The sequence below is a fragment of the Antechinus flavipes genome, chromosome 1 (assembly GCF_016432865.1).
Source record: "Antechinus flavipes isolate AdamAnt ecotype Samford, QLD, Australia chromosome 1, AdamAnt_v2, whole genome shotgun sequence".
Taxonomy (NCBI): Eukaryota; Metazoa; Chordata; class Mammalia; order Dasyuromorphia; family Dasyuridae; genus Antechinus; species Antechinus flavipes.
The window spans coordinates 343,761,895-343,783,470 of record NC_067398.1 but is presented as its reverse complement, the minus strand read 5'-3'; the positions used below and the strand labels follow the sequence as shown (position 1 = coordinate 343,783,470).

Here is a 21,576-nt window from a genome sequence, read left to right as displayed (position 1 = left end):
CTAATGACAACCTTGAACTTCTGCTTGTTCTCATACTGCTATTCCCTAGGACTACCTCTTCACCATCATATAACTTCTTTCTTTCTCTTTCTGAGCCACATAATGCACCTGAAAAGAATCACATACAAAAAACAGACTGATTGAAACTACTACAAATTTTTGCTATCTAACCTCAAGTTAGCCCTCAACTCTAAAGAGTGATTGACTTCTAATCACACTAAGCTGCAGACTTGGCAAATCTAATGAATTTGAGGTAGAACCTCAAAAATTGTTTTAATTTGTATTCCTCCAATCACTGGTGATTTTGAACATTTTTTCAAACCCTCTTTTCACTCATTTTGTCCAATTTGCTATAAAAATTGACTACTATAAGACAAGCTTTATTTGTGAAAGAGGACAAAGTTCAGCTAAGAGGGCTCAAATAAATGGCTTCATCTGGGATTATGGGACATTCTTTGGGTCTGAAGACAATAGGACATTCTTTGGTTCTGACTAAGGATTATACAAGATCCTCAGGAAAACATAGAAATATCACATTAGCACTTGACAGATTTCCCTTTCTAAAATACCATAGACAGAACCACATGCAACAATATCCTGGAAGACAGAAGATGAAAGTAGTGGACCAGCAGAGCTGAACCACAATCTACTTCTCTCTCTTCACATACAATTAACTATATCTTGCAAAAGGAGTAGGCCAGTCTGATCAAAGTATTCTAGAATTAAAAGTGGAGAAGAATGACTTAAATATAAGCTCCATAGTAGTGGGAAAACATTGATTGAGAATCCGAAGACCTGGATTCAAACCCACTTTTAATATTTATAATATGTGACTGGGCAAATCACTTATTCTCTCTGGACTTCAGTATCCTCATCCAGAAAATAAGTGGTAAAGGGGCAAAGCCAAAATGGAGGAAAATAGACAAGACATTGCCTGAGTTCTCCTTAGCTTCCCTCACAATTAATACTAGATCAAGCCTCTTAATGAATTTTGAAGTAACAAAACTCCCAAACATTTGGAGTGTAATAATTTTCCAACTTAACAAATCTTGGAAAGACTTCATAAAATATTTGTCTCATTGATGCAGAGGGGAACACAGTCCAACACAGGTTCAGCAGGGAGAGGTTTGGGACAGGGAGGCCTGGCACAGAAAATCTAGCAGGAGGCTTTTAGCCAAAATACTGCAGAGTTGGTTTTTCTGTCCTGGTTCAAAAGGCCAGTGGATCAGCAGACCAGCTGTGAGATCTCCAACACAACTACAGAGGTCAAATTATGAGCCTCTGAACCTAAGCCTAACAGGTAGGACTTGGCCAGGTCTACCCAGTGCAATGAAAAATCCTGCAACATTGTCAACCCCATCCCAGTACAATCTATAAGAGGCCAATGTCCCCTGCAAAAAAGAATTTGAGACAATTTCCCTTATGACTTAAGAGCAGAGCTCAACTTTTTAAAATGAGCAAAAAAGCAAAAAGAGCTCTGACTATAGAAAGTTATTTTGGGGCCAGGGAGGATCAGAACACAAACCCAGAAGAGGAGAGCAAGGGCAAAATTCCTTCAGATGAAGCCTCAAAGCAGAATATGATCTAGTCTAGAGCTCAAAAGACTCCCTTAGAAGAATTCAAAAAGGGTCTTAAAAGAGAGATACAAGAAAAATGAGGAAATGAAGTAAGTGCTATGCAGGAAAAGTAGGAAAGTTTGGGGAAAGGAGTCAACAGCTTTGAGTAAAAGGAGAAAGACATATATAACTTTGGAAAACTAGGATAGCAGGAAATGCAGAGTTGGTAATTTTAAATTTGAATGTGAATGGGATGATTTCTCCCATAAAAACAGATGGCTGAGTGGATTAAAAGCCCAAATCCTACATGTTGTTTGCAATAAACACATTTGAAGCAGAGAAATACATATAGAGTAAAGGTAAAATATCTTAGCTGAAATAAAAATGATCAAATAAAGAGAAGTAAAAAGATCAAGGAAACACAAAAATAGATCTAATTTTAAAAGATAAGGAAGGAAACTACATCTTGTTAAAAGGTATCATAGACATTAAAGTAATATTAATACCAAACATATATGCAACAAGTGGCATAGCATCCATACTCTTAGAGGAGAAGTTAAATGAATTGCAAAAGAAATAGACAGCAAAATTATACTACCTTTATCATACTCCCTTTATCAGAACTAGAAAATCCAGTCACAAAATAAACAAGAAAGATGTTAAGGGGATGAATAGAATTTTAGAAAAGTTTGGTATGATAGCCCTTTCGAGAAAAAAGAATGGAAATAGAAAGAAATATATCCCTCTCTCTCAGCAGTACATGGCACCTACACAAAAATCGATCATGTATTAGGGAATAAAATCCTCACAATTAAATGTAGAAAGGTAGAAATAGTCAATGCATCCTTTTTAGAACATGATACAATAAAAATTATATGTAATAAAGAACATAGGAAAAACATACCAAAAATTAATTGGAAACTAAATAATCTAATCCTAAAAAATGACTGAGGGAAATAACAAATCATAGAAATAATCAATAATTTTATCCAAGAGAAAGGCATGAGACAACACACCAAAAGTTATGAGATGTAGCCAAAACAATTCTTAGGGGAAATTTTATATCTCTAGATGCTTACATGAATAAAATAGAGACAGGAAAGCTCAATGAATTGAGCATTGATCATGCAAATAAAAAAGCTAAAAAAGGAATAAATGAAAAAACCCCAATTAAATATCAAATTAGAAATGCTAAAAATTAAAGGAGAGATTAATAAAATGGAAAGTAAGAAAACTATTGAAATAATAAACAAAACTAGGAGTTGGTTTTATGTAGGAAAAAAAACAACAAAACAGATAAACTTTTTGGTTAATTTGATTAGAAAAAGGAAAGAATAAAATCAAATTACCAGTATCAAAAATGAAAAGGATGAATTTAGCATTAATCAAGAAGAAATTAAAGCAATAATTAGGAACTATTTTGCCCATTTTATGCCAATAAATCTGATTAAGTGCACTATATGAATACTTAAAAAATAGAGATTAACAGATTAATGGAGGAAATAAATTACTTAAATGGTCCCATTTTAGAAAAAAAAATAAATTGATGAATCCATTAATATACTCCCTAAAAAAATCTCCAGGACCAGATGGATTTACAAGTGAATTCTAACAAACATTTAAGGAACAATTAATTCCGTTACTCTATAAACTATTTGGAAAAATAGGGGAAGAAGTAGTCCTATCAAATTCCTTTTATCACACAGATAAAGTGTTGATACCTAAATCAGAAAGGGATAAAACAGAAAAACAGACCAATTTTCCTTATGAATATTGATATAAAAATTTTAAATAAAATAATACCAAAGAGTAACTTATCACCAGGATAATATACTATGTTCAAAAAAGGATTTATTCCAGGAATTCAGAGCTTGGTCAATATCAGGAAAACTATCAGCATAATTGACTATATTAATAGTCAAACTAACAGAAATCAGATGATTATATCAATAGATGCAGAAAAAGCATTTGACAAAATATAACACCCATTCCTATTTAAAACACTAGAAAACACAGGAATAAATGGAGTTTTCCTTTAAATGTTAAGTAGCATCTATCTAAAACCATTAACAAGCATTATATGTAATGAGAATAAACTAGAAGAATTCCCAATAAGATCAAAGGTGAAATAAGGTTGCCAGTTATTACCAATATTATTCAATATTGTACTACAAATGTTAGCTTTAGCAAAAAGAGAAGAAAAAGAAACTGAAACAATTAGAGTAGGTAATGAAGAAACAAAACTATCACTCTTTGCAGATGAAATGATGGTATACTTAGAGAATCCTAGAAAAATCAACAAAAAAACTACTAGAAATAATTAACAACTTTAGGAAGTTGCAAGATTTAAAATAAATTCACATAAATCATTGGCATTTCTATGTTACCAATAAAATTTCAGCAAATAAGATAGAAAGAGAAATTTCATTTAAAATAATTATAGATAAATATGAAATATTGGGGAGTCCACCTATCAAGACAAAGCCAGGAACTATATGAACACAATTACAAAACACTTTTCACACCAGTAAAGTTAGATCTAAAAAAATTGGAAGAATATCAAGTGCTCATGAATAGGCCAACCTAATATAATAAAAATGACATTTCTATCTAAATTAATCTATTTATTCAGTGCCACACTACTCAAGAAATTATTTTATAGAGCTAGAAAAAAAGAGTAACAAAAAAATCATCTGGAAGAATAAGAATTTCAGGGAATTAATGAAAAAAATGCAAAGGAAGGTGGCCTAGTTGTACCAGACCTAAAACTATATTATAAAACAGCAGTCATCAAAACCATTTAGTACCGGCCAAGAATTAAAGTAGTAGATTAGTAGAATATGATAGTTCACAACACACTATAGTCAATGACTATTGTAACCTAGGGTTTGATAAACTCAAAAACTGCAGTTTCTGGTATAAGAACTCATTATTTGACAAAAATTGCTGGAAAAAGTGGACAATAGAATGGCAGAAGCTCTTGTTGATGTAATTGTGAATTGATCTCTGTTTTGGAGAGCAATTTGAAACTGTGCCCAAAAGATTATCAAACCGTGCATATCCTTTGATCCAGCAGGGGTTCTACTGTGTCTGTATCCCAAAGAGATCATAAAAAGGAAAAAAATATTTGTGGCAGTCCTTTTTGTAGTGTCAAGGAACTGGAAATTGAGAGAATGCTCATCAGTTGGAGAATGGCTGAATAAGTTAAGGTATATGAATATAATGGAATACTATTGTTCTATAAGAAATGATGAGCATGCTGATTTCAGAAAAGCCTGAGAGACTAACATGAACAGATGCTAAGTGAAGTGAGTAGAACCAAGAGAATACTGTATACAACAAGATTATGTGATGATCAGCTGAGATGGACTTGGCTTTTTTCAACAATAAGGTGATTCAGGGAATTCCAATAGATATAATGGAAAGAGCCATCCACAACCAGAATGTAGATCAAAGCATAGTATTTTCACCTTGTTATTGTTTATTTGCTAGGTTTTTTTCTTCCTTATTTTCCCCCTTTTTGATCTGGTTTTTCTTGTGTAGCATATCAAATATAGAAATATGTTTAAAATAACTGCACATGTTTAATGGGAGGGAACATACAAATACTTATGCACATATAATATCTATACAGGAAAAGCACTAGGTCTCGGGGTGGATGACTGGAGAGTAAGAAATGCTTTTTGCAGAGGTAAGGATTTTAATAGAGTCCAAAAAGAAGTCAAGGAACACAGGAAGCAGAGCGAGAGCATATGAGACATGAGGGAAAGTTTCTTTTGTAAAATTGGAAGATGGAGTATCACACAGAAGGAAGAATAACTAGATAAATGGAGCTATATAAAAGAGTACATGGAGGGTGTAAGATATAAAGAGCCTGAAAAGATAAAAAGGGATCAGGTTGTAAAGGGCTTTAAATGCCCAAAACAGGATTTTTATAATTTATCAACAAGATATTAGGAAATTAGGATGCTGATTATGTGATAGAAAGGAGATATATATATGAAAAATATATGCATAGAAATAATAAAACTGGACAATACAATGTACATGTGGTATGGGTGCAAATGAGAAAATAAATGTATATGTTGGTGACTGGAAGGACAGTGATAATAGGAAAGATGAAAAGAAGGGAGGGCTTTAAGGTGGGGAGGGAAGATAGGAAGTTTTTGATATGCCTTGGGATACCCAATCTGAGACATTCAAAAGACAGTTGGTGATTTTTGGTCTATAGATAGGGGAATTTCATTCTCTATCCTCACCCCTTAACCTCTAAGCCTCTACTCCCTTTTCTTTCCTCCTCCTTTACTCCTCCTCTATTTCTCATTTTTTTTCCTTTTTCTCCATCTCCCTCTCTTTCTTTCTCTCTTCTACTTCCTCTCTTCCTTCTTCCCATATATGTATATGTATGCATACATAAAGATATATATGTATGTATACATATGTAATATAGGACATACCAAAAGTCAGTGTAGTTTTAAGCTATTAAAGCTTTAATAATCCAGACTTTGGGGACTAAATGTATATGTATATCTACATGTATATAGGTATATTATATATGTGTCTTTATAGTCAACGAATGTTCATAGGTGTATTTACACATACATGTATATATGTAAACACACAATGAACATATGTTTATTTATTTTATGTATATATGCACATATGTGCATATAAATGGAAATAGATGATAATTTATTTTATGGGAGCTGATGAGATCATCAAGTAATATAGAATCAAAGGAAAACACAAGAGAGCTAAAGATATAGCTTTCAGAACAACCTGCATTTATTAGACATGACATGATTAAAGATTTACCAAAAGAAACTGAGAAGGAGCAGTCAGTCAGGTAGAAGACAAAGCAAAAGAGAATAGTGCTGCAATAACCTTATAAAGGACAAAGAGTCTGAGAGACAAGTATGATTGATGGGGTCCAAAGCTGCAAAGAGACTAAGAAAAATTGGGTATGAGAAAATGTCATTAAAATTAGTAATTAAGAAGTTGTTGGTAACTTTAGAGAGAGTAATTTCAGTTAAATAATAGGTTGGATATATAGATTAAAGGAGAAGAGAAACTTCCAAGAAGTTTAGCTAAGAAGAGGACAAGAGATAGAGAATAATATCTAACAGGGATGATTTGTTGGGTCCAGTAAGGACTCATTTTTTAAGGACAGAAGAAATTAAGATCTGTTCAAAGGCAACATGGAAGAAGACAGTAGAGAATGAAAAAGAGGGAAAGGGGCAAGGAGGAAGGAAAAGAGGGAGAGAGAAAGAGGAGAGAGACAGAAGCAGAGACAGAGATATGGAGACAGACAGAGAAGAACAGACAGACAAAGGGAGAGAGGCAGAGGGAAAGGGAGAGAGACAGAGATAGAGGGAGGGAGAGAGAAACAAGGAGGAGGGAGGGAGACAGACAGTGAGGAGAATAGAGGGAGAGAGGGAGAGATCAGCTGTACAAAAGCTGACGTGATCAAATTTGTATGTTTACTTTGATAAAGAGAAGGGCTACTTTTTCATGTGAAAAAAAAGGAATGAAGGAGAAGATGGTAAAGGAAATGTTTAAGATGAAAAAGAAAAGATTAAGAACTTATTGAATGATCTTATTTTTTTTCAGTGCAGTATGGGGCATGGTCTTCAGTTGAGATGGTAGATGGAAGGAGTTCCCTAGGAGGCTTGAGGAGTGATAAAAGAGCAGCTGTAGTGAATGGACAGCAGTAAAGCCATTGAGGGAAATATAAAAGGTTTGCTTTGCTGTACATAGTAAGAGTCAAATTTACATAACCTAATTTTGTAGTGTAGACAAGTTAGAATGATTTGCTCTACTCACATAGGTAGTATATAAGAAGAGCCATGATTTGAACTAAGGTCTCCTGACTCCAAATGAAGCAATCTGTATTATTTTCCCTTGATTTTTAGTTGAGGAAACTGAGGCTGACAATATTTTGAGATGACTCTGGAAATGACAAGCAAATGATTGCTGGAGTTGATTTGAACACTATGGCAAGCCATAGTGATTCCAGTATATTTCCCTTTATTGGATGAAACAATTTCTTTTTACAATGTAGCTTACTTTTTTATCACTAGATTGATCAGTTCACAAGAATTTTTTGTTCTTTTTAAGATAAATACCAAGCTGTAACCTCATAACACATAGTCCACTTACAAATGTTTTATACATTGGATTTAAATAAAAAAACAGTTAAAGGATGCACTGAGGTGTAACACTATGGACATTATGTGAAGAATTTTCAAATCTGGCATTCAAACCCAACTCTGACACTAACTAGCTATATAACATTGGGTAAATACAGTGTGCCAATGTCTCTAAACTTCAATATCCTCAATTAGAAAATAAGAGGCTGTTGTCTAGATGAGCTCTAAGATACCTTTCAATGCTAAAATTAGTTGGTCCTTGGACAAGGACTTATTTTCATCGAGTCTCAATTTCCTAATATTGTTTTAAAAAAGACTAAGAACTGTCATTTATAATTTATATAATACTGGCCTTAGAGGCAAGAAATATCTAGCCTCAAATCTTTTCTCTTGACAAGATTTACTTATTTACTAGCTATGTGACCAAGGATAAATGACTTATCCCTTCTGAATCTCAAGAAAACTCAGTTTCTTCTTTCTAAGTCATCAATAAGCCATTTTATTAGAGCCATCATTAGAGAAGGGTGGGGAGTTACCATACTAGGAGCTCTTATTGACTAATTATAGGCTTTCCATGTAATGGCAATTCCCTGCCTTGTTTGTCTCACAAAGTTGTCAGAATCAAATGAGATAATGCAGGTTCGAATGATTTGAAAAGATAGGAAAAATATTTAAGTGTAAAATTATACGATTAACTTTGGTTTTTATTTGAAATCTCACTTCATTGACAAAGTAAACAGAGGATTGTTTTAAATGCAGAATCTTAAATGTCATGGAAACTCTTTGGATTGGATTTGTGTTCCCCAATTATCAATTAGATGCTAAACTTCTTGAAAAGATAAGTCCCACATGTCCTTTTCTGTCTACTCTTCAATATCTGGAACCTAGACCTACACCAAAGAAATGTTAAGTGCTCACAAATTGCTTAATAATCAAAATGCTTTTTATCAAAATCCCATAGACAGTAAATGACAGAACTGGGATTTGCTCTAACTCCAAATCCAGCCATAGTTCCATTGAACCACAAAAAGGAAAAAAAAATAGCATTTAGACAAAGATGCCCGAGAGGAAAAAAAAAAAACAGAAAAGTATATAAAGACATCAAGATCTACTGGATCATAAAGGCAAAATGAAATTTCATGCCAAGAACTGAGCAATTTAAACATCTTGAACCAAAATGATTTTAACTCAGCTTAATTACTTTGGAAAATCATGATTACTCAAAGTTGGATATTAAGGAAACATACCCAATACCTTACATATGCCATTAATACAGACATTTCTGCTGTTGCCTCCTTCAAAACAAGGTGTACCGTCAATAACAGCATCTAGCATTTTCTCAGAAAACTGTCCATCAATGGGCCGACAGTGGAGTTCACAGGGATATTCTGCATGGAAACGATAAAAGAGAGAAAAAGATAAATTTCAAATTAACATTTTGATTAACATTCATGATTTCTCAAAAACTCTTAAAAATTTGTGACATCTGATCATCCTTTGATTTTAAAACAATAAGAACCTCATTCCTAGGGCAGCTGGGTGATATAATGAAAAAAGCGCCTGATTTGGAGTCTGGAAGACCTGAATTCAATTCCCACTTCAGAAGCTTGCTAACTATGAAATCCTGGGCAAGTCACTTAATTTTCCCAGTCTCAGTTTCTTCATCTATGAAATAGAGATAATAATAGCATCTACCTTACAGAGTTATAGTGATGAATAAATGAAATGATTTATTCTTTTCCCTTCCCAAATATTGAAACCTTGCTGGGTTAAACCATAGTGATTTCTTCCACCTTGGGTACCACATCCTTGACTCATTGAGAACTATCATTTGTTTATCTCTCCTGGCTGAAAAAGATGAGATGTGTATCAAATGAAATCTTTTTAAAACCTTGCCTATTACAAATAAATGAGAGCCCTAAAAAGCTGTACCATAGAAAAATTTGTAACCTGATCTCTTCTGCAGAATTAGTTTGCATTGGCAGGTAGGTGAAATTATTCAATTATGATTCCAGAATCAAAGAGTTGGAAACAGCTTCAGAGGGCATTTCATAGAACTCTTGCCTAAACAAGAATCTATTCCACAACTCCCCTGTTACACCAATATGCTCAACCCAATTAGTATTTTTTTATATTTTCTTTGCTTATTTCATGTCTCCTGATCAGGGGCAGCTATATGGATAAACTTATTTCTGGAACCTGGCTTCATTTATATTTTTATTTCAGTAAATCTAAGGAAAGGACAAATCTACTTTTGCTTATTCTTAATTTTGAAACATACTTTGCTTATTTCTTCTGAATAAATTTGTTATATACAACTGAATAACTCTTTCTTCAAGGACCAAATCAGGTGGAGGATAAAGATAGTACCATCCATGTGACCATGTGACTCTTCAAGTAAAATAGCTGCAAAATAATTCTTGAGGAGCAAAATGCTGATTTGTTTTTACTAACAGTAGTATGGTATAGATATAACTATGGGCTACATGTTGTACAACAATTTAGCATTTGCTTGTAAAGGAAAATAAATGGAGACAATGAGATGGCTCAGTGGATAGAGAACTGAACCTACAGTCAGGAAGATCTGAATGCAAATCTAGCTCAAACAATTGCTTGCTGTGTAATCCTGAGCAAGTTATTTAACCTCTGTCAATATAGATCCACTGGAGAAGGAAATGCCTTTGCCAAGTTTCTTTGCCAAGAAAACTCAATAGATAGTCCTTAGGTTCATGAAGAGTTGTATACAAGTGAATAACAACACCTATTTAAAGAAAGATTACTAATTTCATAAGAATACCATTTCCTGGGATAGAAAGTGAGGGACCAATCACATACTAAAAGTATAGAATAACTAAGGACAACCATTATTCCTAAGAGGAAAAGGCTGAAAACAAAGAATAAGGACTAGCTGAATTTACAAAAAGTCCAGGGAACAAATTACTCAGAAAAGTCAACAAAGAAAAACCAATTTAAAGAGATATTTTAATATTTTTAAACACAGCAAGAAAAGGAGCCAAGATGGTAGAGAAAAGACAGGGATACATCTGAGCTCTCCTTAATTCTTCTCTAAATGACTTTAAATAATTCCTCTAAATAAATTCTGCAAGGAACAGATAAGTGGCACAATGGATAGAACACCAGCCCTAGGGTCAGGAGAACCTGAATTCAAATCTGGCCTCAGACATTTAATATTTCCTAGCTATGTGACTCTGGGCAAATTACTTAACCTCAATCGCCCCAGGCCCTCCCCACCCCCCAAAAAAAAATCTGCAGCAAAACCCACAAAGGGATGAGGCAAAACAATTTTCCACTGAGGCAAGAGAAGAATGTAGTCCAGTGCACCAGTGCAAACCTCATCCCAACAAACCAATAATAGGACCTGGAAGTGATTGAATCAGCAGTTGCAGATATTACTCCCTGAGCTCCAGGCCACAGATGGTAAGGGGGTTAAACATCTGGTCAGAAGGAGAATAAAGAGGTTCCTTTGTTAGCACTGGTTTTAGGACTCTGTTGTATTGCCCACACTTGGATCAGGGTTGCAATCCTAGGTCACAATCCCAGGGAGAGGAGAAGCACCAACACAGCAAAATTTGTGGCCACAACAGAGTGGGGATCATTGTCACAGTTTCAGGACAGAAAAAAATCTTTATGATTAATCACAGACTATAACACAGTCCAAAAGAGTAAGAAACACACCTTTCCTTTGATTATAGCATCTTAGAAGAATTTAAAGCTTATAGACTCACAGAACTAGCTCTGAAAACAAATGAATAAAAACCCAAAGCTTGAGATAGTGCCCCGTCCACTTTGGGAGTAGAGTCCAATTTTAACAGAGTCAAACATCAGGAAATAGATTGAAAAAATGAGCAAACTACAAAATAAGATCCCAAACACAGAAAGTTGTTATAGCAACAAGAAAGATTAAAACACAAACTTAGAAGAAAACAACAAAGTCAAGAAACCTCAAAGATAAATGTGAATTGGTCTCAAGCCCAAAAAGAATTCCTGGGAGAACTCAAAAAGGAGTTTAAAAATCAAATACAAGAGGCAGAGAAATGACTGGGAAAGAAATGGTACAGTGATGAAAAAAGTCAGGAAAAAAGTCAAAAGCTTGGTAAGGAAGGCATCAAATACACTGAAAAAATAACATCTTAAGAAACAGTATAGGTCAAATGATACAGGAGGCAGAAAAATTCAATGAAGAGAATGCCTTAAAGAACAGAAGTGGAGAAATAGAAAAGAAAGTAAAAAGAAAAAAAACTCACTGAATAAAATAATAACTTAAAAATTAGAATTGGGCAAGTAGAATCTAATGACTCCATGAGACATCAAGAAGCAATAAAAAGAAATGATTAAAAAAAATTGAAAATGTGAAATATCACATTTAAAAAACTGATCTAGAAAACAGATCCAGTATAACATGTAAAGGACTGTTTGCCATCTGGGGGAGGGGGTGGAGGGAGGAAGGGGAAAAATCGAAACAGAAATGAGTGCAAGGGATAATGCTGTAAAAAATTACCCTGGCATGGGTTCTGTCAATAAAAAGTTATTTTAAAAAATAGATCCAGGAGAGATAACTTAAGAATTTTTAACTACTTGAAAGCCATGATCAAAAAGAAATCCCAGTCATCATCTTTCAAGAAATTATCAAACAAAATTGTCTTGATATTCAAGAACCACAGAGTGAAATAGAAATTGAATGATGGGAAAACAATATCTAACTCTTGAGAACTGTGTCTTTCACTGGGACAGGGCTGGGGGTTGTCACCACATGGATGGAGGGTGTGTTTGTGAATTGATTCTGATGTGATATTGAAGAAAAAACATTAAGGGATGGGAAAAGGTCTGTACTTGGAAAAGAGAAAAGGGGAGATATAATGGAACAAATTAGATTAAAAGAAAAAGCGCAAAAGACCTATTACAAGTGAGGAAAAGAAAGGAGGGAGGGTGAACATTGTCTGAAGCTTGATCTCATTAGTTTAACTCTAAGAGGGAATAACTTAATCATTGAGTTGGATATAAAAATTTATCTAGCCCTCTAAAGAAGTAGGAAGATAAAGATGAAAGAAGAGAGGCAGGATAGAAGGGAGGGGAGAAACATTCAAAAAAAAAAAAAATAAGAAAAGAGGGGGGAGGAGTAATAGAAGATAAGGTAGTGGATGGGGTAGATTAAAAAACACTGCTAAGAGAAGGGGAAAGGGTGATAGGAGATAGGTAATGGGTGTGATGGGTAAAAAAAAATACACTTCTAAGGACAGGGTGGAAAAAAGAGAACAAAAGTATATACAAAGGAGAAAATAGGGTAGAAGGAAATACAGAGCTGATCATTACAACTAGGAATGTGAATGGGATGAACTCTACCATAAAATGGAAGAAAACAGCAGAGTGGGTTAAAAAATAGAATCCTACAATACAGAAACCAATAATCTTGGTTTACGAGAAACATATTTGACACAGAAAAAGACACATGAAGAGTAAAGATAAAAGGCTGGAACAGAATTCATTATGCTTCAGCGGAAGTAAAAAAAAAAAAAAAACAGGAGTAGCAATTCTGATCTCAGATAAAGCAAAAGTAAAAATAAATCTTATTAAAAGAGATAAAGAAGGAATGTATGTTTTGATAAAGGATACCATAAACAATGAAGTAGTAATAACAATACTAAATATATATTTTCTCCAAGGGGTAGAATAGCCAAATTCCTAGAAAACATTTTAAGCCAGTTACAGTAAGAAATAGACTGCAAAACTAAACTAGTGGGGAATCTCAACCTTCCCCTCTCAGAATTAGACAGCTCTAACCATAAAATAAACAAGAAAGAAACTAGAAAGTTAAAAGAATCCTAGAAAACCTAGGTTTGATAGATTGCTGGAGAAAACTGAATAGGGACAGAAAGGAATATAACTTTTTTCAGCAGTACATGGCGCTTGCACAAAAATTGGCCATGCAGTAGGGCATTAAAAACCTCACAATCAAATGCACAAAGGCAGAAATAGTAAATGTGTTTTTTTCAGACCACAATGCAATAAAAATTATATTCAACAAAGGGACAAGGAAAGATAGAATAAAAACCAATTGGAAATTAAATAATACAGTTCTTAAAAGTGAGTGGGTCAAACAATAAATCACAGAAACAATTCATAATTTCATCCAAGAGAATAACAATAATTAGACAACATATTAAAACCTATGGGATGCAGCCAAAGCACTTCTTAGGGGAAATTTTATATCTCTAAATGACTACATAAATAAAATAGAGGGAAAAGGAGATCAATGAATTGACATGCAACTAAAAAAAGCTAGAAACAGAACAAATTAAAAAAAAAAAAAAAACAATTAAATACCAAATTAGAAATTCTGAAACTCAAAGGAGAGATTAATAAAATTGAAATTAAGAAAGCTATTGAGCTAATAAATAAAAGTAAAAATTGGTTTTATGAAAAACAACAACAACATAGATAAACTTTTGGTTAATTTGATTACAAAAAGGGAAGAAAAAAAACAAATCACAAGCATCAAAAGTCAAAAGGGTAAATTTACCACCAATGAAAAATAAATCAAAGCAAATAATTAAAAGCTATTTTGCCCAACTGTGTGGCAGCAAATCCAACAATCTAATCAAAATGGATGAATATTTACCAAAAATACAAATTACTCAGATCAACAGAAAAAGAAATAAATTACTTAAATAATCCCATTTCAGAAAAAAGAAATTGAACAAGGCATTAATGAACTGTCCAAGAAAAAAATCTCCAGGGCCAGATGAATTCACAAGTGAATTCAACCAAACATTTAAAGAACAATTAATTCCAATACTATGTAAACTACTAGGAAAAATAGGTAAAGAAGAAGTCCTGTCAAATTTCTTCTATGACACAAATAAAGTACCAATACGTAAACCAGGAAGAACCAGAACAGAGAAAGAAAATTAAAGGCCAATATTTGGTGTTCTCCTAAAGCATATCATCTGGAGTTACATCATTTGCTACATCAGCACATCACAAAGACCTTTACTTCTTCAACTTTTGGAGCCATTATTGGCTCAGATATTACATTAACTGTAATAAAAAGGATATTTTCACAAATATCCTAGATATCCTAGATATATTTTATGTAGGAAAAATCCTGCTCTTCCCAGAACAAAAAGCACTAATCCAGATGCATGGAATTTAGATACATAATTTACTGAACTAGTATATTGTCTGGTTGCCAAAGAGAAGAAAAAAACAAGGAAAAAAAAAAGGACAAGGTATTGTTGGGCTTACATAAAGCAAAAGATACACAATCAATGTTCTGAGTCCTTTTAGAGCTTTCTCTTACTTCTGTGCTGCAAAAAGGGAACTTTTCCAACAAAGATCTTCAGGAATAATCTACCATTGCTCCTCTCTTTTGGTAAATTTATCCAGATGCTTATTGTAACATTGACAATAATTTTTTTTTAAAATGCCTATTGTGCTTTAGGCACCTCCATTGAGAGAGAGTAGGGAATAGTATCACTAGAAGAAACAAGAACCACTAGTCCCCTTGGGCTGCAACTTTTTGCCTGAAGAGAAATGCTCCTAGAGAAGGTGAAACTTAATTATGGACAGGCAGGAATAACAGATGAAAGTATTTTTTTGTTTTCTTATAGGAAAAAAAAAGTCAATAAAGCTTTTTTTTCCCCTGAGGCAATTGGGGTTAAATGACGCAGGGTCACATAGCTAGGAAGTGTTAACTGAGATCATATTTGAACTTAGGTCCTCCTGTGTTCAGATCTCTATCTATCCACTGCACCACCTAGCTACCCCATCACTAAAGCTATTTAAGGGATATGAATGGAGGGAGAAGAGTGATATAATCAGAGTTTAAAAGACTATTTCAGCTGTGGTGTGAAGAATGAATTGGAGTTGAGGTGCAGGGAAGGCTAGGGGCAAGATAACCATTTAGAAACAATAAGTAATCTCCTCCTACCATTCAATTGGAGATCTTGGCCAGGGGCATAATGACCACCCTTTATTGAAAGGTCCCTAATTCAGGGCAGCAAAAAACCCAATAAAATCAAATACTGTGTGCCCAGGCTTTTACAAATAATCCCGACAGGATTTTGCCCACTAAGAAAGCTGTTTTCTTAGTGTAATAAACCCACTTTTGGCTACAAATCTCTTGCCTGTATTCATTGAGGTTTGTGAATTCTTTCACAAAGCCTGCCACCAGCCAGGGGACCCCATTGCTGTCAGGTTATTTCTCAACCCTCATTTCTCACACCTCAAGAGTATAAGTAGAAAGGATGAGAAAAATGTCAGATATTTATGTATTATGAAGTTGAATTGTAGTTAATTTGGCTCTCAATCTAGGGATTAGTTCCATCATGGAAATTATGTTCAGATGTGTGATTTAATTTATCTAATTCTTACATTGGTCTGATTCCCAAGAAGACAAGACTATTATTTATTTAATTATTTCCATAAAGTAAATGTTCACTGGAAGGACTTCATTTTCCCCTGGGAATGGTGTATTTACATGCAAGGGGGAATATGTCAGAAGTCTGTTTGAAAGTTATAAATTTCTAGAAAAAAAGAATAGGAAAGGAAGCAACTGTGACAGTGCCTATGTTGAGGCAGAAGATACCCCAACAATATGAGGGTCCCCGGGCCCATGTCGCAAGTATGGTGAAAAAATTTACAAACTCTGTCTCCAGGTTAAGGGGCAAAGATTTATTAAGCTGCTTGACAGGGGACTAGAGTTCCAAGAAAATTTAGCATAGTCAGGAGCAAGAAAATAATTTTATAGGAAAGAGAAACAAAGATCAGGTTATGCTAATTTTATGGCTAGAAGTACAATTAAGGAGTGGTAAAGGTGGAACAGTGCTCATCATTGAATTCTGTAGCTTAAAGGTGACACAGCTCTCATCTTTGAATTCTGTGGCTTATTGACCACAGATTATTCTCTGATAGCCTGAACTCTTTGTGGCACTCCCAAGGCTTTAGGATTTCTCAGGAATTGCTACTTTCTCACACCTCTGAAAGATTCATCCCCAGCAAATCCTACTTGCAGACTGCAGAGAATAATAAAGTAGAGAAAGGCAAACTCTTGCAGTGGTTAGAAAAAACAAAGAGCCTGTGTTCCATTCTAGGTGCCATATTTCATGAAAGTCATTAATAAGCTGGGGACTATTCAAAGAAAGGTAACTAGGTTGTCAAGGAGACAAATTCAAGTTCATGTCATGTGAGAAGCAATTGATGGAACTGGGCAATTTACCTTAAAGAAGATACCTGTCTTCAAGTATTTGAAGGGTTGTCATCTGAATAAAGGATTAGATTTCTTTTCTTAAGCCCCAAAGAACAGAACTAGAAGAAAGAGATAGAAGCTGAAGAGACATGAAAGGAAAAGTTTCCCAACATAATACAAAGGAATTCTTCTCTGGGTATGGATTAGACTAGGTAATGTGAGAAATAACTCCATAGGACTTGGGAGAGGTGAAGTTAAAAGTCTTTAATTACACAACTGCAGAGGTGGTATCCTATAGAACAGAACATTTAGGGCCCATATATGATGTAGACTTATTGTCTTCCCCTGTGAGTAAGAAACCCATCTGGCTACTATCAGACATAATTAATTCGCAGGCTATTCTGTTTGAAAAGAGTGATTATGAAGATAGAACTCTTTATCAGCTTTCATTGTCTATCCCTTAACCTCTGTGCATTTTATAACAACCGTTGAAATATTGATTAGTATATATTTAGGTCGGTCTGAGACCTGGTCTACCAAGTGTTCCATCTGGCTTCTCTTTTTCCCTCCCTAGCACCTCCTTCCCTGATTTCCTTGAGAAATCCCCACAGCTGTATTTTCCCTATAAAAGATTTGCTCATGATGATCTTTGGTAAGTTCCTTTCAGGACTAAGTCTAGCATGAGGCACTCTTTCTCTTCCCTTCCTAGTGCCTTTACTGATCCCTTTCCCCTTATTAATGACTCTCTTTTTCAGAACTGAGTCTGCCAATAATAAAATCATTGCCTCTTAATTTGGAGCCAATCTAAGACTACAAATTTCTTGAGACACTTGTGACACTGGGCCAGAACCCCAACATTTGGGGGTTCATGCCCCACATCCCATCACTAAGAGAAAGATTAAAATTTCCCAAGTTAGCGAAGAGCATTGATTATTATTCTTATAATGGTTTAAATTCTAATTTTTAAAAATAATTTAAATGTATGTTCTTAATGGCCAACTTTTATTCGAGAAGATCTGTAAAGAAACACACTTCTCTCTTTGCAGTAGGGAAAAGATGAAGGATGGTTTAAAAATATTGTATAGTCATCACATTGGTCTCTTGACAGATCATTCTCACTCACCCCAATAAGATAATAGGGGAAGAGAAGGGAAAGAAATAAGCATTTTTAAGCATCAAGTTCTGTGCTTAGCACTTTATAAATATTATCCTATTTAATACTCACAGAATCTGTGGGAGAGAGGTACTGTTATTATCCCCATTTTATAGTTGAGAAGCTATGGCTAATAGAGAGGCTAAGTAACTTATCCAGAATCACATAGCTAATAAATATCTGAGCCAGATTTGAACTCAGATTCACTCTGAATGCAGGGCCAGTGCTCTCTCCACTGTACCACATGGCACCCTCTATGTCTTGTCCTTTCTGTCTTTATATATTATTTCTCCTATATACCCCCTGCTTCTCACTCATATAATCATATTCCTAGTTCAGATCTTCATGATCTCATCCAGACTATTCCAATAGCCTTCTAATTGATCTCCCCACTGCACCTCTACCAGTGTCAATATATCTTCCAAGTAGCTGCCAAAATCTTTTCCCAAATACATAGGTCTGACCATGTATGAGAAATGGATAAAGCTTTAGTTTTCACAGAATCATGAAACTTAAAACTAGAGAAATTATACTTAAATCAGAGAAATGAAATTGAAACCTAAGAAATGAAATCTAAAGGTTACAAAACTTATAAAGGGAAGCCATAAATTAGAATAAGAAACACACTATGCAATTTAATCAGGGATGGGAACTCACATTTACAAGGAGGAATTAGGTGTTCTGGATAGGCTATAATCTCTGTAGTATTCATGAATGGGTAACTAGGGGAGAGACAGGAACTATATCCAAATAAAATGACTATTAATGAGAGATATAATTAGGGGTGGAGACTCATGTGGGGAAATTAGGCACTCTAGATAGGATGTAAGCTCTGTAGTACTCAGCCAATAGGGAATCAGGAGAGGGACTGAACTACATCCAAGTAAGATGAACACTAGTGGGAGATGTAATAGGGTGGAGGTTCACACTTGTGGAGGAATTAGAGGGTTCCATATAGGCTATAACAACTGTAGTACTCAGCCAATAGGGAATCAGAGGAGGAACTTAAAATTTGAGGACAGGGTATAAAAAGGCATATTTTATTGATTTTAAGTGTGCCCACTAGCTTGGATACCCACTCTTAAAAGAATGTAAAATAAAATCATTTCCTTGCTTCATAAGAGGGTCTATAGAAGACCCTCTTGGTAAAACACTTGTCCCTTGCACAAGTATCCAACAAATTTCAGTGGTAATTTACACCACTAGAATCAAATATGAATCCCTAAAATATTTAGAAAATTTGAATACATACAATCTCATCCTAATGTCAGAAATTTTTAGGAGCATTAAATTTTACATCTTTCTGTTTATTTTTTTCAGTTATTTAGAATATTTTTTTTCATTTGAAAACAGGTTTTCAAGATTTATCATTTATGAAGCACTGCACTAAGAAGCAGCATGTATGAATACATACATATATATATGTATATGTATATATTATATATATATATACACACACATATATACATACACGGAGTATGTGTATGGGTATGTGTGTGAATACATGTGCACATTCAAAATAATCAAAAGATTTGTATTCCCATCAGCATTGTGCTCACACCTTCACTCTCTCACTCTCGCTGGCTTGCTCTCTTGCTCTCCTTCTCACCACCTCTGCCTTTTAGATTCCTTGATTTTCTACAAGATAATTCTGAAGGAAGTATATCCTAGTCTTCCCTACCCTCAACCCAGTTGCTCATACTTTCTCCTATAAGGTTAACTTCTATTTGTAAGTGTTGTATATCTCCCATTAAAATGTATGCTTCTTGAGGAAAGGGGCTATTTTTGTTTTTTCCTTATGTCATTGGCACTTAGCACAATGTCTAGTAGATAGTAAGACTTTAATCATTATTGATTGATAAATGGTCTTACCATATGATAATTTTGGTTAACTGTTGATTGATTTTATTTGGTTGTTTTTGTTTATAATTAGGAAGAACTCTATGGGAACAATTATTGGGAAATGACTGTGGTATAAAGAATAAAAGACATTCATAAAACATTTATAAAATCAACTACCTTTATTCAAATAATTCAGTGGATCTTAAGCTTCTCATAAGAAAAGAAATGAGGACTTCAAGTGATTGAAATACAATTTGTTCTGTCCTAGCAAAACCCATAATGTTGTGAAGATATCTACATCCAGGGAAAATCCATGAAAAAATATGTGAAGGAAGGAAAGTTAGCAGTATCAGATTTCAAACTGTATTATAAAGTGGTAATCATGAAAATAATCTGGTACTGTTTAAAAAATGGAATGGTGGATCAGAGAGAGAGATTAGGTACATAATACATATTAATAAAATGATCATAATAATCTGCTATTTAATAAACCTAGATTCAAGTTTTGGGGGCAAGAACTGCTGGGAAACCTACAAAGTAATTTGGCAGAAGCTAGAAATAGACCAACATCTCATACTATATGATGAAAAAAAGTTAAAATGGATAAATGATTTAGAGATAGAGAATGATATCATAAGTGAATTAGGAGAACACTGAAAATTTTACCTGTTTTATTTATAGATTTATAGAAAATTAAAAACTCTATAACTAAATCAGAGATAGAGATGGATCAAGGGAAGAAAATGGACAATTTTGATTGCAAGAAATGAAAACAGCCTAACAAACAAAACAGCCTAAATTTTAAGAAAAACCAGAAACTGGGGAGGAGGGATAGAGAGAAATGTATAGCTTCTGCTAAAGGTATCATTTTTTCCAATATACAGGGAACTGAACCAAGTTTATAAAAATACAAGTTTTTTTTTCCAGTTGATAAATGGTTAAAGGATATAAAAAGGCACTTTCAGAAGAAGAAATCAAAGGCATCAATGGTTACAGAATAAAAATACTCTAATTTGCTATTTATTAGAAATATGCGAAATAAGAAACCTCTAAAATATCACCTCACACCTAACAGATGAGTTGATGATAGAAAAGAAAAATTACAAATGCCAGAGGGCATTGGGAGAAACTGGGCCCTTAATGTATTGTTGATGGAGTTGTGAAGTAGTCCAACCATTCTGTAAAACAATTTCAAACAACACTCAAAGGGCTATTAAACCAAGTACCTTTTGATCCAACAATAAGTCTATATCCCAAAGAGATAAAATGAAAAAGGAAAAGGACCTATTTGTACAAAAATATTTATTGCAGCTCATTTTCTGTTGACAAAGAAATGGAAATTAAGGGAATACCTAGCAATTGGGGAATGGCTGAACAAGCTGTAATATATGATTGTGGAGGGAAACTATTGTGCTATAAGAAATCAAGAACAGCTAAATCACTGCTGATTAGAGAAATACAAATTAAGACAACTCTGAGATACCACTTCATACTTCTCAGATTGGCTAACATGACAAGAAGAGATAATGATAAATATTATGGGAGATGTGGGAAAACTGGAATATTAATACATTGTTGGATTTGTGAACTCTCAATTTTCTGGAGAGCAATTTGGAACTATTCCCAAAGGGCTATCAAATTGTAAACCTTTTGATCCAGTAGTGTCTGTAG

At 34.1% G+C, this 21,576-nt stretch overlaps 1 protein-coding gene across 1 annotated transcript in view; it reads right to left on the bottom strand.

The window, feature by feature from the left end:
- The window catches only part of ADAMTS12 (ADAM metallopeptidase with thrombospondin type 1 motif 12), a 482,021-nt gene that overhangs the window by 137,122 nt on the left and 323,323 nt on the right, over positions 1–21,576 (bottom strand). The window contains 1 exon segment of the mRNA XM_051969545.1: positions 8,960–9,093. Within this exon segment, the coding sequence (XP_051825505.1) occupies positions 8,960–9,093 (134 nt within the window).